Below are 17921 nucleotides of genomic sequence, written 5' to 3' on the forward strand. Positions count from 1 at the left end.
ATCGCACTTTTCTATACCTCTACCTGTTAGAAACGCAACAATGGTGACGAGGAAAATTTTACGCTGCTAAAATAACATGTAGAAGTAGTCACGAAATTGTTATTTTAACTATTTCGTGGATTATGGGCGAGTACGATGCACGCAATAATGAATTCATTCTGCGGTAGTAGGTTTTTCTACATTACTTTTTTCAAATTTGTTCCGAAATTTTTTGAAAAAAATTGAAATTTAAAGCAAGATGTTTAGAAAGTTTTCTTACATTTTGAAGTGAAAAACAATAATTTCTCACGAAGCTTTCGATATTGCTTACTGTTCAAACGGTTTTAGGTTAATCAACAATCATTTTCATTCAACGCGTAAATAATTTGTAATTATTTTTAAAAATCGATTTGAAATAAAACTCGAAGAAAATTATTATTTATTTAGGAAAAACATCCCCTGGGGAATATGTTAGGTTAGGTATGTATGCCAACAATTCTATACGATGCATAATTGAACTAGGGGAGTCTAAAAGATAGAAATTCCCAAATGTGAAATTGAAAATTTTAATCAACTTAATTGAAATTACTTTAATTGAACTGTCAAACCATTTTTAAAAAATGTTTATACCAAAAATTATATTTTTTAGAATTCAAAAAAAATAATTCATTATTATTTTTAATTTTTATTAATTATAGTCCTGAAACTAAATATCAATTCTCCCGAACCAAATTTTATAATGTCTGCGCATTCTGGAGCCTCTGATACGATTTTAGATTTCTCCAGAAAACGTGGAAATTAATTTAGCAGCTATTTTCGACCTGTTTAAAGACTCGAAAGTGTTTTTGATTAGAATTTTCCAGTTATACTTGGAAAATACTGGTTCAAAAAATACATTCTGAATGTCCGCCTGGAAATTCTGAAGGAATAGAAAAACGTGCTGAAGGCTCCAGACTTGAAAAAATTTCTTCGCGAGCCAATTTCTTTACATATTTTGAATTTCTTTTGTAATAAAATGTGTAACTTTTTAGATAGTCCAAGGTCGAATGGTCGAGCCACAACTCGATTTAAGGCACTATAACGATATTATATAGTGCCGTACTCGATTTTCAGCTGTTAAATTAATTTCCACGTAGGTATTAAAAAAAAAAAAATCGCCGAAAATAGTTATTCGAAGCATATTTTATCTTTTTATTTTCACGTTTTTTCATTTTTATCGTAATTTATTATGATAAATAGTGCGGAGTACTTATTTTAAAATTAATCTTTTGAGGTACAATTTTTACTCCGGATGTGAGCATACATTAATTTTTCTGGAATGTTTTAATTTTAGAACAACCTTATGGTTATTTTGCGAGAAATTATCACTTCAAATCGAAATACGAGTAGATATCGTCCTTTATTATAACTCAGCATCCTGGTTTAATTTACGAGATATAATGACGTAATCAAGCAAATGTTTCATTTAATTTTTCAGTCCCTATATTTACCATTTTGGATATTACTTACGTACTGTAAAAAATTCTGAATATTTATTGATGACTCGAAATTATCAAATATTTCCACAATGAGGTTGAAATGCCCCAAAAAGACCATCTGCACGTCGAACTTTCAAAAGTAAAGTTTAATTTTCAACGAAATAGAAAAAACAAATTTTTCGAATAAAAAAACTATATATGATCTAGACGACAATGAATGCATCGGCGACTTACAAATTAAATGGTTGGTGTGGAAAAAATAGTATGTCACGTTCTTATCAATGCCGAAACACCCATAAATTAGTTGATAACAAGGAAATTTACGTCCAAAGCTACTAAGTAGTAAGCGGAGTTATTTCTAATTTGAGACCAACTTGGCAAGAAAATGCAACAATATTGACTTGGGAAGCCGACATCATAACTCATATTCCTTTAAAAAATTTTGATCATACGTTGAAATTCACAATACCTACCGCTACCGAACCAACTAAATAATATCTACGTTAACATTTTTTTTTTTTTTCATAAATTGAACAGATAGACTACTGTCTGAAATAATTTGTAGTGTATTTACAGTTTTTGGTGGCTTGATGCACCTTCCAAGAATTTTGAGAAGATAATTCTCATTAAAAAATGTACAAAATGGCCTTTTTTTATGTTTAAATATAGATCACAGAAAAATCGTTCAACAAAGTTGAGTTTTCTCATTTTTGTGCAAAACGCATAGAAATTTTATGCTCTACATGTTGTTTTGTTTCTCTTCCTTTTTTTGATAAAACCCTTGGTTTTTCCTCAAAATTTATTTTTTACGATGAAAAAATTCAAGTAAGTATTTCCAAACGTTAGAAAGCTCAACTTCAACCAATTTTTCGTGATACAAAGTTTTTTTTAAAATTTGTCTCAAAAAATTGATTTTTGAAAAAAGTTCAAGGATTTTGAGAAAATGAATAAGTACAAGGTACCTAATATGTTACTCTTATTGAACATTTTTGATTCTTTGATGAAAATCCTTTTTCGACCCGCAACATTCGTAGGTAATTGAATTGGTATAAACATTTCAAGGTTTTTTTTTCATGATACCTAAAAAGTTTAAAAATAAACCTAAGCTGTATTTATCTGCTGCTTCACTGAAACTTATACCTACCCATCGCATGTTTTAATTTCGAGTAAATCGTGAAGTATCGACGAAATTATTGTTCAAAAATTCAATGTCAGGGTCAAGTGTTGGTGATTTACAAGTAAGTACGTACGATCGCAATGATAGCATTTTTACTTATTTATTTATTTGTTTATTTGTTGGTCATTAAAATAACGATGAGCAGTTCGTTATGCTATACTGATTGAAAAAAAGTTTCTAAGAAAATAATGCTATTGTTCCATTGACTTAAATAACACCTACACAATCGTACCTATTATTTCAAGTAAATATTTGTATATTACGACTGTAGTATGTAAATGTGCATCATACATCAATCAATAAGCATGCAATGCAAAGTAGTCATAGTCATAGTTGAATAGCATAGACACGAGTTTTACACGCAGGTTGGGAATGAAAACAATAGAAAGAAAGAGTATACATAGATGCCTATGCACATTTGTATCATATACATACCTGGACCTACACATGCATTATGTTATTTTTATGCGAATTCGCATATCAAATTTTACATAGTTACACCTTTACCTGTCTATTTATTTACTCGTGTCACAGCATAAGACAAAATATAAGTTACTTCAATGGTTCCGGTGACTATTAGACCGAAACGTAGCACATATAGGATGTAAGATGTGGGTATCTAGAGAAATGGAAAATAATTCGATATAATTGCATTTTTTTCCTTTTTTTGGACTTTCACTTGCGTTTTTAAAATTCACATAGCACTTTAGTCAGTACCTACCTAGGTAATCGGTACCTATGCTCAGTTTAGACGAAGTAATGCAACTTGAACAATTCTTCAGCAGGACCACTACACCACAGAGGCGCTGAAGATGGTTCCAATATTGTGATCAGTTTAGGATATACGTGTAAAAATGACCAACAGTGTATGAGAAATGATAATAATTCTCGTTGTATAAACGGAATTTGCGACTGTGTTGCTAGACGAACGAAACTGGAAAACGCTTGTTCAGCGAAAAACAGAGGATGTCATAAAGGCACTTTCCAGGTAATTAACACCAACACCTGTATAGTCTTTGTTGTTCTTTTATTTCTTGCTGAGTCATTCGATGTCTGGCCTACATCCGATATTCAGACTTCCGATCATTCGAAACTGTTTCATGGGAGTATTCCACCTCATGAATCACATGAATGAAATAACAACCCTGGTTTTTCCATTTCAGAGGATTTGTTTCCATTTACAACAGATCATTCGGCATATGATTTCGCTCATTTTCCTTCTAAAGCACAGAGACCCACAGGCGAGCTCAAAAAGTATCAGCATCTCTGTAAAAAAAAAACCAAAGGTTAGGTAGGGTTTTTTTGGAACCTTAAATTTTGTTAAAAACAGCGAACTGTGAGATAAGGTGATTGACTCCTCCCCTTTATTTCAACACAGCAGTTTTATACATTTTTCTTAGCATTCTAGTGTAATTTTGTGTGCAGTAGATAGCAAAATTTTGCTTGTGGAGGTCAATCATAGTGAGTTCTTCGATTGTTGTGCATCTCTTGGGGTGCTCTTCATCTTCTCCCTTCAACGAGTAAAATAGACCACCTGATTATCTTTGAAAAGATCTATTAGGTAGATTATCCTTATGATTGGAATTGGTCAAATAAAAATTGATCGATCGGAAATATCGATTTTTAAAAAAAAATAAATACTCAAAGTTTCTAAAAAATTTTTCCAAATAAAAACAGAGATAAATTTGAAAAATAAAATAGATTTTCAAATAATCGATTTTTAGTAGGAAAATGTTATTTTTGTCATTTTTTAAACAAAAACAAAAATTTCGCATTTGGGTAATCGATGAATGACCTAAATCGATTTTTTAGGGCAGGTTAAGTAATCAATTTTCGATCCGAAAGTTCATTTTTTAGACTGAAATTCATTGATTTTTCTTTTCGAACATGATTGACAGTAAGTTCGAAAATAGCATAAATCGATTTTCGATCGTGATCAATTTTTGATTAAAATGGTCACCCAAAAATTGATTTCTAATTTCGAACATGTTCGCAATCGTGTGAGGTTGAAAATCGCAAATGAATAAACTTTTTCGGATCCGATTAATCGATTTCGATCATGATCGATTTTCAAACTCCGAAAATTTATTAAAGAGACTGGAATTGATTTTATGATTTTTCAATTTCGAGCATCAGAACATGATTGATCATACATGCGATCGATCGAAAATCGCAAATAAATCGATTGTTCGGATTTGATTATTCGAATTTTGATCAAAATGGTCAATTTTCAGGAAAAATTGACCCAAAAATTGATTTCTAATTTCAAACATTTTCGCAATTGTGTGAGGTCGAAAATCGCAAATGAATCGACTTTTTCGGATTCGATTAATCGATTTCGATCGTGATCGATTTTCGACCCGGAAATTTATTAAAGAGGCTGGAATTGATTTTATGATTTTTCAATTTCGAACATCAGAACATCATTGATCATTTATGCGATCGATCGAAAATCGTATATAAATCGATTGTTCGGATTCGATCAATCGATTTTTGATCGACAGGTATATTTTTGAAGCAAAAATTGTTTTCTAATTTCGAACATGTTTGCAATCGTTTAAGATCAGAAATCAATTGAATCGATTTTTTTGAATTCGATTAATCGATTTTGATCATGATCGATTTTCGATCCGGAAATTTATGCAAGTGGCTGGAATTGATTTTATGATTTTTCAATTTCGAATGAAAGAAGCGTGAATTTTGGTATGATGAATTTTTGAACCAAAATGAAGTTTTTAAGACCGGGAGCCACTCGAGCTCCCCCCTCCTTCGAGGGGGGTGGGGCTTACAATTTTTAAAATTTTCCTGTGGATAGAGTTTTAATCAGAAATTCAATATTGTGGTGTCTGCTGTTAGATATTGATCAGCACTTTCTATTTTCACCATTGAAACCATCGTCCCCCCTCTCCCCCTTGCGTGGGGCTCAGCCCCCCAAATTGTGGATCTGGAAGACGTTGAGACTCGGAAATGTAATTTTGTGAAATTATACTAAGTAAAGTGTACAAATAATTTTGGTGGTTCATTTTTCGGCTCTCTCCCCCCTCTGCCCCCTGTGGCACCTCAAAACTTGAAAAACGCGCAAAATTGCCACTTTAATGCCAAAACATGGTGGAAACGGTGAGCTAAATGCTAATTCTTCTTGAAACTGGTAAGAAACATTTATTGAAAGCAGTACGTAACGCGAAAAATGATGACTCCCCCCTTTACGCGCCCCCATCAACCACTAATTGCAAAAAATACCCTATATACCATTATACAAAATTTCATCATAAAGTAACCCCTCCTGCTTTGTAGCACGCTCCATAGAAAAGTTACAGAAGTCGTTGTACACTTAATGGATAGAGAATATGATCACAAACATACCGCTGGAAAGCTGATAAAATTCTCTATCGATCGAGTATAAAACAACTTCTGTAATGTAACGTTCCTCTGAAGCGCGACACAATATAGGAGATCGAAAATTCAAAAATTGGTTTCGCATGGACCAACAACCCAAACCTTCATTCACTTAATTGGACAAAGGTTCGCTTGTTTTCATCTCACAATGATCACAAACATACCGTTGGAAAGCTGATGAAATTCTCTATCCATTAAGTGTACAACGACTTCTGTAACTTTTCTATGGAGCGTGCTACAAAGCAGGAGGGGTTACTTTATGATGAAATTTTGTATAATGGTATATAAAGGGGGAGGAGCGGGGGCGGGGTGAGGAATGTAATCGATAAAATGGACCATTATATATATTCCCATGACCAGAGAAGTACATATTTACAGAATTTCAGTTCCATAAGTGGGGTTTTCATCGACTCCACATTTTAGGGGTCTGCCCCCATAAGGGGCCGGGGGTAGGAGGTATGCGATGATTCCGACACTTTTAGCGAACATATCGATCAATATTGAACAGTAACTGGCGTAATATTTCAATCCTAATGGAATTTTGACCAATAGGGTATTTTTTGCAATTAGTGGTTGATGGGGGCGCGTAAAGGGGAGAGTCATCATTTTTCGCGTTACGTACTGCTTTCAATAAATGTTTCTTACCAGTTTCAAGAAGAATTAGCATTTAGCTCACCGTTTCCACCATGTTTTGGCATTAAAGTGGCAATTTTGCGCGTTTTTCAAGTTTTGAGGTGCCACAGGGGGCAGAGGGGGGAGAGAGCCGAAAAATGAACCACCAAAATTATTTGTACACTTTACTTAGTATAATTTCACAAAATTACATTTCCGAGTCTCAACGTCTTCCAGATCCACAATTTGGGGGGCTGAGCCCCACGCAAGGGGGAGAGGGGGGACGATGGTTTCAATGGTGAAAATAGAAAGTGCTGATCAATATCTAACAGCAGACACCACAATATTGAATTTCTGATTAAAACTCTATCCACAGGAAAATTTTAAAAATTGTAAGCCCCACCCCCCTCGAAGGAGGGGGGAGCTCGAGTGGCTCCCGGTCTTAAAAACTTCATTTTGGTTCAAAAATTCATCATACCAAAATTCACGCTTCTTTCATCAAATGCAGTTTTTTTTCATTTGCCACTCCACTATATCGTGTAAGATCGAAAACAGCAAATTGGTCGATTTTTTTTGAATTCGATTAATCGATTTTGATCATGATCGATTTTTGATCCGAAAATTGATTATTTTGGCTATAATTGATTTTTTAATTTTAAACACGATTGATCATATGATATCGAAAATCGCAAATAAATCGATTTTAGAAGTCGATTAATCGATTTTCGGACATGGTCAATTTTTGATCGGGAAGTATATTTTTAATTTTGAGAGTGAGATTGATTTTTTTCATTTTGAATATGTTTGATCATTTGTGATCGAAAATCACACAAAAATCGATTTTGGGGTTCGATTAATCGAAAATTCTCCCAGGTGATTTCGAACAGTCAAATCTCTGAAGTAACCCACCAGCCACCGTCGCGTGGTGGTCAAAATGGTCAATTTTTTTCTCCTTGTGTGGCTGCTTTTTTGGTGTTGAAAACTTGAAAATTGGTTGACTTTTTGCAAACATAATCAAATACCTACTAAAATTTTATCATACCTAATTGGAATTTTTTGCACTTACAATAAACCTGACCTAGCCAAATTTTTAAACTACATGTCTGGGCTTTCTTTTCATTTCCACCGCAGTGGCACTCGAGAGAATTTTTGACCACGTCGAAGGAAATTTTGAAATGACTCCGAGTCCGAGTCCGAGCCTCCGATCACATGGGTCGTTCGTATTCATTCCTATACTTATTCGTAAGAAAAAACTTCCCTTCATGAAAAAAATAGGCCAAACTAACATCGAATGACCTAGTATACCGTTATATAGAGAGGTTCTCGATACATTGATCATGGTTTAATTTTCGTATTATTTGTTTGTATCTATAGTGTAAAAGTACAGGTGTTTGTATAAGTTGGTTTTTCGTCTGCGACGGACGCAAAGACTGCGCCGATGGATCGGATGAAAATTGTCGCGATAAAAGTACGTGCCCGGAACACGCATTTAGATGCGGCACATCAACGCCGGCCGTCTGCATTTCACAAGCTAGTCGATGTGATGGAGCCAATGATTGCCCTAATGGAGAAGACGAATATAACTGCACCGCTACAAAACATCGAGGTTAGAGATTACCTATACCTATACCTACCTCTACCTAGACCTACAGCCCAACCAATCCCCATTGACGACTTTGAACCTCAATTTCTCACGGCATTTATCTAATTCGCAATTCGCAAATGAATTTAATAAGTGTCTGAAAATGACTCGTTACTAATAAGAAAACACTCCATTGCTTTGCGATCTCCTTCATGGTGAATTTTCACCCTTAAAATTATTCAAGCCTATAACCCTGAACTATATTTTGAAAAAAGAAAAAAATTGAAATGTTTACAGGATGTCCGCTGCATACGTTTCAATGCGAAGATGGACGCTGTTTACCCGAATACGAATTTTGCAATGCTGTTATTTCTTGCCACGATGGCTCGGATGAGCCGGATAATTCGTGTACAGCCACCTGGAATACGTCGGTGAGAAATTTAGATTATTGCCCATTCAGATGCTCAAACGGAAGGTGTCGATCGAGCGCTGTTGTATGCTCCGGAAGAGACGGATGTGGAGATAATTCCGATGAGAATCGTTGTTCTGTTTGTAGTAAGTATTCCTAACCTATATTGATTTGATCAAGAACATTTTTTTTACGAACATTGGGGTATCAAAATCTCTCCTCAGTCAATTATTCAGGTGGATAAATGAGGGAGCTACATAAACAAGACTAGCATAAGTGGTTCTTTTCTATCTCAACCCACTATTTAGAAATAATGTATTTCTTGGTTACTAATTACGAGTAGATACATAATTTCGTTACTAAATTTACTATTTTTTTTTTCAGAATGTCCACCGCCAACTTGAGGCCTCATAAGTAACTAAAATATTTATTTATATGTATTATTGTAAAAATTGTATCATACGTTGTTATTTATTTCTATTCAAATAGAAATACGATTTGTTTTATGTAGGTATTTAATTAATTAATTTTATTTATATACTCATTTTGTAAATACAACATTCCTTTTGTTACTCTTTTTTGTCTTGTAATATACCTACTTATTGATATTTATGTCGTTTTCTATTTTCGTGTTCTTGTACCTAATAATTATTACTTTTTACGTACGAGCAGCTTTTATAAATTATTTATCATTAGGTATACCTATTGAAGTTTAATTTTAAGTTCAATGTTTTCATCCAAAAATTGATACCTATTTTTATGTTAATTTTAAGCAAATAAATAAATCGATGTTTGTTTAGTGATCGCTAATAAGTAAAACGTGTAAGTAAAGTAAAAAATGTTACATTTTTCAATCCTATTTTGAAATTAAACTTCGTTTTTTTTTTATTTTTTTTGTTGTTGAGTAAGTATAACATTACTTAGTTAATTTTAGGTACCTATTCAATTGTTTTGTGTTGTTTAAGACGAATGTCGATAAGGAAGGTGCATTACAGAATTTTTCAACAATGCTAGAATTTCGTTGATATCGTTCGTTTGCATATTTGGGTTTTGAATGAAATGAAACGCTGGAAATATTTCAACTACGAGTTACAAACAAGTAAACGAACAAAAACAAAACCACCAAGTTGGCTACCTTATTGTGAATTAATTAAGGAGTTGTAAGCTAAGAAAAACTGGAAAATCATCATATTTGAAGAATTGATTAAATTTTTAGAAAATATTTGCATCATTCAAATGTTGTATCATCAAATTGAAGGAACAAACTTCATTAAAAATTCCGAACTTTCCCCTTTTCCCCCCACTTATTATAAAATTAATTGGAAATCTTCAAAGAAAGGAAATAAATTATGAGAATAAAATGATAATAAACTCTAGATGTTTCACCCCTCTCTCTTTCTTGTTCTATATGCTAGGTATGTTCGTAAAATGTAAGAATGAATCACACTGCACTGGATCTTGGAAAGAAATGAATCGTAAGTATTAGGTAGTAGGTGCCTATGCATCTATATACGTTAAAAGAATCCGGACTTTGAGACACAATTTGTTATTCGTGGTGAATCACGTTTAGAGCAAAGTGACAGTAAAATTTTTAATTTTTTTTTTTTTTTAAATTCTTAATTTCATTATTTTTTTAAAATTACTTTTATTTTTTAAAAAAGGGTTGAAAAATGTTCAACGCAGAAATAATTAGAAATGCATATTAAAATAGGTAGGTATTTAAGAAGAATTCAAAATCTTTGTAGAAAAGTCAACTTTTGATGGAGAAAGAGCTAGGTTACGATCGATTCGAAAAGTTGGCGAAGAAGATGATGATAATTCAGAGGCAACGAGCTAAAATCTAAGAAAGTAAGTACATTTTTTTACAAGTTGAAAATCTCAATTTTTTTTAAAAAACGTGATTTTTTTCGATTTTTAGCTGATTTAAAAAAACTTTTGGTTGGTATATTTCTCATTTTAAAAAAACAAAAATTTGATTAAATTGATACAAAACAATTTAAATTTGGTTTGTATGGTTTCGAAGCATTCTGGAGCTTCTAGAGGATCTTTGGATTCTCCAGTTTTTAAAACTTTATCCATTATTTTGGAAAGTTACGAGTAGTTTGTAGCACATTCATTCTATGCAATGAGCTTCATATTCAAACGTGAACGTAAACGACTCATTTTTTTTTTTTTTTTTTTTTCAAGAATAATAATTGCTGGAAGAAAAATTTGGATTGAACCCACCCAAAAATAATCTAAAAATATGCGCATAAATCAATCAAAAGGGCCATAAGAATGAAAATTTCAAGTTCATATGTGCTGAATTTAATTTTCATCCTATTTACAGCGTTTTTTTTTTTCAAAAACTGGAAAATCTAAAAATCCCCTGGAAGTTCCAGCACGGCTCATAATCATTATCAATCGACTTTGTTGGTCGAAAATAGGGTACAAACCAAATTTCAGCATTTTATGTCAATGTGATCAAATTTTAATTTTTTGTTGGTGGTGTACTTTGGAGTCTTCTTTTAATTTTTGTACCGGTTGGGATATCCTACTTATTTTGTTGGTTACTTTTCGTAAAAAATTATCAATCTTTATGGGTAAATGTAGATATGATTTTTTTGAAGAAAATACAGCTCAATTTTAGCTTAGAAATCAGACTTTCTTTTCTTTCCGCTCGATCTTCACTCATTTCCAATTATACCTACGTCTCCAGAAACAATAAACCAAAACAAAACAGGTAATATAAAATCACCAATGTTGCTATAGTAATGGGCACCTACACCGGTATAGTAAACCACCCCAAGCAAGCGATCAAAGCTGTGAAAATTTCGTGCATATTTGTGAAAATAAAAAAAAGAAAGGAAAAGAATGGTTAATCTAAGATGCGTGATAGTTAGCTACATAGTAGACCTACCCTTCTAATTTCTCTCGTCATCAGCGCATGTCACGAAGTTATCGCACAAATCGTACAATATTATAGCGGATTCAAACTTCACGTTCACGTTTGGTTATTCCAGGGTTAAAGCATGTATGCAACGGTGTCGCGTTTGTGAGTTTGCTGCAGTTTTTTATCAAAAATTTTTTCTCTTATCGTTCGAATTCGTCGTAGTATTCTACCATGCTTAATTTGCCAATAAGCTGATAAAAGGCACACCTAACAAGCTTTTAATTATCGTTTAGTGATTATTTTTTTCTCGAAAAAAAGTTGAATTTGATGCGAATATAAATGAGTAACTTTGCGATTGACGTGCGATTTGATGACTCGAGCCAAGTAAGTGATAATTTGAAGTTTTGAAAAATTGAAATAATTATAGTGCGAGTGAATATGTACTAAGTTTTGCGAATGATAGTTAGTTACGTTTTATAGTGATACATTTTCGTCTCAAAATTTTTCTTATCGAGCCAGCTGTAGTGCTACTGAATGTGAGAATTCGAATTCGATTACCTACCTGCGTCAATGGCCTAGTACTTGGAGCTTTACGTGCGTGAGTCTAGTTAATGAATAAGGATCTTATTAGTTTAAAAGGTTACTTTACTGCCTACCCAGTAAATAAGGCACACGGTTGGACTTGGAACAGTGCTAGATACCTAGCAGATTTATTACATAACGAGGAAATACCTTTGAAATCGATTTTGTTCACGCGTATTTGACGAACAAACTTGCCGGTCATCGGAAGAATCGGTGGTTTATTGTATCATTTGTATCTCGAGTCTAAAATAACTTCTTAATATACTTACCTACCTAGTACCTAGGTAGGTATGGTGGTTGATGATCTCGTATTTTCTAAATTTAGTTACATTTTACATTAGGATGATTAAAAATATTAGAAAGTTGGCAACATTTTATCGTTTGAATGAAAATTGAACGTAAATTTTTTTATTTTTTTAAAATTTTGATCATAAGGAAAATAAAGCACTCAATCAAATATTGAAAAATCCAGCCTCAAAATTACCCTAATGGAAAAATTTTTTATTTGACCAAATTATGAGAAAGTACTTCTAGGATTTGTTCTTGGAATTTTATCTCGAATATTTACGTATTATTTAGAGGGAATTTCCGATGAATAACTGCCAACATCTTACTTCTTTATGTTTATCTTCAAATTTCGTCGAATTGTTGAAACATTGGGTTTCAAATTAATTCAAAAAAAAAAAAAAACATGTTGGTAATTTTTCAAATCGTAACTTTTTTAACAAAATTTTTCCCAAATCTCAAATTCTGAAAAGAATTTTTTCAAATAAGTCAAAGATACATCTCCAATGTGAAATATTTTTGTAATTAGTACTGAAATTTGTTTTGAATGCTGCAGTACTTATTTTCATTCTGGTGTATATTGAATGTGTAATGTCGTGTTGTCCTTGATTTCTGATTCCCCGAATGAATTTCTTTTTGAAAATTGAGAAGTTAATTCGGAGCATTTCTCTATTTTCGAAGTTGGAACTAACTAGTGTTACCTTAGTCATTTCGTAAAAATTTCTTTCGAGGTTGATCCTCCAAGTATTCTTCGACGTTGAAGATTTCACAAAATTGAAAAGCAAACAAACAAACAAGCAATTTACATCATAAGTTATTTTGATTTTTGATAAGTAGGTAATTAATACAGCTGGGATTTTTATGCATAAATAGGTATTATGAAAATATGCAATATCTCATGCAATTTGATTTTTTAACCCAAAATATGATTCAAAGAAAAAATGAAACCCAGTGATCAAAAAACACATTTAAAAAAAAATAAGCAAAACAAGTCATTTATAAATTTATAGGTAATCAATAAAATCAAATCAAGAAGTAAAAGAAATAAATAGGAATTAGAATTAAGAAACCTTGACAATAGGTATGCAAGAAAAAATATCCGAAAATTGCGCCAGTGATGTTATATTAGCAATATTGCGACTTTTTGAACAATAAAAGTCTTTAAAATCTCAAATTTTTTAAAACATCTGCAAACGTGTTAAAAAAACAAAAAACAAAAAATGCTGAAATGTAAAGAAATAAGGTGCAGGATTTTCTCTTAAAATAATAATGCTAAAATATACAATTTGGTCTGGAATATGCAAAATACCCATTCAAAATGTTATGGGCTCATTCGTCAGGAAATTTCATGATTCGAGGAGATCTTATCAAATAGGTACCTATGAACTTTTTCTAGTCCATAGAAAAATATGCAAAGCATAAAAATCCCAGCTCTAGTAATTCGATGTGTCAAAAACACATGTGCTACTCTTTAATATTTTACTTTCAAGACTAATTTTCTCAAAAAAAAAAAAAAAAAAAAAAGGTTTTTCACTTCCTAAATAAATTGAGGCCCTTTAAAGTGTGTGTTATGTGGCCAAATTTGAAAAAAACGAGTCTCCAAGATCTCGAAATGTGCAATAAGGCAAGGCAACAACACTGCAACTTATGAAAATTTCTCTCTAACAAGGGAGGTATTTCAACTACCAGAAAAAATTTGTTAAATTGGATAAAGTTAAATCGATAGAAAAATAATGCAAAAATACCGCAGCAACCAAAATTTCAGTTGCTAAAGTAAATTTTTCGATTTTTGGGAGAATTAAAATGGAAGTCGAGTTTTAGTATAAATAGGGGTAACGGCCATAGTTTTTTACCCGGGTCATTCCATGTCAACTCAACCAAAAAAAGGCGATTTTAAAAGTCATGTCTTTCGATTTCGCTCAACTTTTTTTTACAATATACACCCACCCAGTAAGTTAGAAACCCACAATAAGTTTGATCCCAGCCCCCACAGGGGACAAGTGGGGGGGGGCTTCCATTATTTTCACATTGTCTCGAGATACCTACTCAACTTCAGCAGCATATTCCTCCAAAACTGTGATACTTTGATCAAAACTAATTTCACAGTTTGAAAGAGCATTGCATTTAAAACATTTTAAGCATTTTGAAATTTAAAAAAATTGAAAGTTGAACTTTCAAATTGGAAGTTCAAATTTAAAAATAGCGCTGTAAGTGGGAGCTACCATTTAAAATTTTGAAAAAATGTCCATGGATGTACCTTTTGATGCTTTTTCGAAGTATTTGTTTTTCGAGATGGGATCTCTTGATGAAAGGGGAGCACCCCCACCCCCAATTTTGGGCGAAACTTTCGAAAGAAGATCTGGGGCATGTGGTATATCGAATTGTATGTTTTTGTTGACGCTGAACACGAATATGACGTCAGATTTTTGATAGGGTCCATCCACGGCCCCAGCACCTCCTCAAAGGGGGTAAAAGTTCAAAAAAGTGCTTTGTTCGTGCGACACATGGAATAGTATGTTTTTTGTGACGCTGAATTCCAATATGACGTCAGATTTTTGATTATACTCCATCCCATCCACGGCCCCCAACAATTTTTTTGGACTTTTACATATTGGGGGAGGTTCTGGGGGCCATGGGTGAGGTCGATTTGAAAAATTTTGGCTATATTCGTAAAACATATTATTTCATGTGTCACACGAATGTAACCATTTTTTTTTTAGGTTATTCCCTTTGGGGAGGTTCTGGGGGCCTTAAACGGGGTCCACTCAAAAATCTGACGTCATATTCGTGTTCAGCGTCACCAAAATATTTTTCACAAGAAACTATTTTCTGGAAATTTTTTGCCGATATAGGTGGTGAAAAATTGCTGTGAAAGTTCCTGCTCCAATTTTCTGTTTTTATGTTACTGCTATATACTTGAGGTCTTCAATTTCGTACCCTTATTATTCATTCAATTTTTTTAGTTGATTGTTTACATTGATGCATATCATCTGTAGGAAGTGTTTTTTGGACAATATTATTTACAAAAGTTCAGAACCGTACATTCAAATACTTCCCGAAAAATGAATAAAATTGATATCACACCTTTAAACGCCCATCGGCGAGCTAAAATTCTGAAAATAAAGGGGGGAAAGAATTAGAGAACAAAAATTAATATGGATTTTCTATTTTTTTACCCGGTAAAAAAAATAGAAAACTGGGCTTAAATCGTTCCCTATTTTTTTACCCCCTCTAAAAATTTTTAGTAAACGATTTTGATGAAAAATAACTAGCTCATCGAATAGATCAGAGTGTGTAGAATTCAACGATGTACTCACGAACTCATTTTGATGGAAATTAACGCGTCCAATCCTTAAAATCAAAACATACTTTTTTAAAAATTTTGTTAAGAAAATCGACTAAAATTCATAGGCACCTATCACATTTTTCAAAGTCTCCTGAACCATGCAAATTGAATGGAAAATGCAACTCTTCAAGGGCCATAGTGTTCCAAAATAAGCACAAATCATGTTAATATTGTTTTCAAATCTGGTGGCTTATTTTCAGAAAATTCTTGGGGGATAAAAAAAACTAGAGAGGGTAAAAAGAACTGGGCTGTTACTCCTATAGGAAAACATCAAAATATCAAATTTACACCGAATTGACCAAGAATACCTACTGAAATTTTGTATGTACACTAATTTTGACTCCTAGAATAGATTGGAAACGGTTTCAAACCGTTTTGAGCAATTCTGGTTTCTGGAGCCTCCATTAGATTTTTAAAATTTGAAATTTCCCCCTAAACTGTATACCTAATGAAGTTGATAAGCTGAAAATCTACTCTATACTAAACATTTTGAGTCGATTGAAGGTGGTTTCAAGTCGTTCTGGAGCCTCTGACTATATTTTAGAAGTTCTGAATTACACTAGGCAACAATTTTTGACCTTTTTTTTGTGTTCGGGTTGAAAATGGGCTTAATCGATAGTTTAGACCCTAAAACAAAAAACAGAGTGGGGTTTTTCAATTTGAGTTGTTTTTGTAGTCAGGAGAGATGATCAAAGTTGCAAAAATGGCCGTTTTTGCCCTATTTCACGAGTTTATGAAGACATCAGTATTATGTTTCAAAAAAATCCAAGGTCATATTCGGATTCTACGCACGTTTTTAAGTAAACCATTTCACCGGATTTTTGATTTTCAAAGTTTCAAGCGCATATGGAAGATTTTTGTTTGTAACATATTTTAAAACTCGGAGCGCCCGACGCTGGCGTTACTCCACCACGTAATCGTGGCTCGGAACCGTGTTCGCGCGGGCGAGGCTCTCGCTCCACGTTTTAAAATACGTTACAAACAAAAATTTTCCGTATGCGCTTGAAACTTCGTAAATAAAAAATCTGGTGAAATTGTTTACTTAAAAAAGTGCGTAGAATCCGAATATGACCTTGGTTTTTTTTGAAACATAATACTGATGTCTCCACAAACTCGTGAAATAGGGCAAAAACGGCCATTTTTGCAACTTTGATCATCTCTCCTGACTACAAAAACAACTAAAATTGAAAAACCCCACTCTGTTTTTTGTTTTAGGGTCTAAACTATCGATTAAGCCCATTTTCAACCCGAACACAAATATGCCGTTGCCTAGTGTTATCAAACAATACCTAAAAATTATTATCTTTGTAAGACCCTAAATTTTTATTTTTAGCAGCTAAACTTTTTTCGGTAGGTAGCTGCCCTACAGGTACTTATGTGCCCTTATTCTAATATAAAAAATGATGAAAATCGATCGCTGAATGCGAATGACTGAGAGTGTCTCTCATTTGATTAAAAAATTCAAAAAATTGTCAAATTACATAAGTATTTTCAAATGAGAAAGGCACGAGTGTATCACAGCTACACGAAGAATTTTATTAGAACTATAAATGAAGAAATTTTGAGACAGCTTCGAAAAATACGTCCCGAGGAAAAATTCATGTTACTGAATTTAATCTTTCGATTTTTGACTTCAAAAATTTTTAATTTGTTCCATTTTCCATTCATGAAGTATCAAAATATTATAGAATCGGAGTAGAGCGTGGAAATTTGGTTTATTACCTTATTTTCGACCTTCCGACCAAATCGGTGAAGGTGTCGAGGTGTTCTGGAGACTCCAGCAAATTTTTGGATTTTCCAGTTTTGGAATTAAGCTTCTTAAGGTGCCAAAAAAATCATCAAAAAGGAAGTTGGAATTGGGTAGCCTGTTTTGTAAAAAAAATTTACCTATTTGGTGTACGAGTTCATTATCAATTGCCTATAGTCAGTTATCTTTATAAAAATACGTAGTAATCAATATGTGACAGAGGAAATTGGAATTTCCGCCATGTGCAAATACGTATTTATTTATCAATGATGCAATTTTTGCGCACGATATCTCAACTCAAGAGTTTGGTTTCGAAATTCTTAGATATTTTTCCGGTCTAGACGACGTATCTGCTGATATAGCACAAAATATTTTGAAATACCTTCTAATCAAAAACGCTTTTTAATGATTTATCTCTCCAGACAACGAATCTACAGATAGGGCCACAAAACGTTG

The 17921-nt window shown here is 33.0% G+C and overlaps 2 protein-coding genes across 3 annotated transcripts in view; both read left to right on the top strand.

The window, feature by feature from the left end:
- The window catches only part of LOC135831137 (uncharacterized), a 47740-nt gene extending 38283 nt beyond the window's left edge, over positions 1-9457 (top strand). Inside the window, exons 5-8 of one of the 2 annotated variants that reach the window (XM_065343407.1) lie at positions 3420-3622; positions 8017-8248; positions 8522-8779; positions 9018-9457. In XM_065343407.1, the coding sequence (XP_065199479.1) occupies positions 3420-3622; positions 8017-8248; positions 8522-8779; positions 9018-9037 (713 nt within the window). In that variant the 3' untranslated portion in view covers positions 9038-9457. Of the gene's footprint in view, positions 1-3416; positions 3623-8016; positions 8249-8521; positions 8780-9017 lie in introns of both variants that reach the window. The other variant, XM_065343406.1, reaches the window with a different exon arrangement.
- Positions 9458-11588: 2131 nt separating this feature from the next.
- The window catches only part of LOC135831139 (uncharacterized), a 29609-nt gene continuing 23276 nt past the window's right edge, over positions 11589-17921 (top strand). Inside the window, exon 1 of the mRNA XM_065343413.1 lies at positions 11589-11889. Coding sequence (XP_065199485.1) covers positions 11876-11889 — 14 coding nt within the window. The 5' untranslated portion in view covers positions 11589-11875. The remainder of the gene's footprint in view (positions 11890-17921) is intronic.

Source organism: Planococcus citri, chromosome 1 (genome assembly GCF_950023065.1).
Source record: "Planococcus citri chromosome 1, ihPlaCitr1.1, whole genome shotgun sequence".
NCBI lineage: Eukaryota > Metazoa > Arthropoda > Insecta > Hemiptera > Pseudococcidae > Planococcus > Planococcus citri.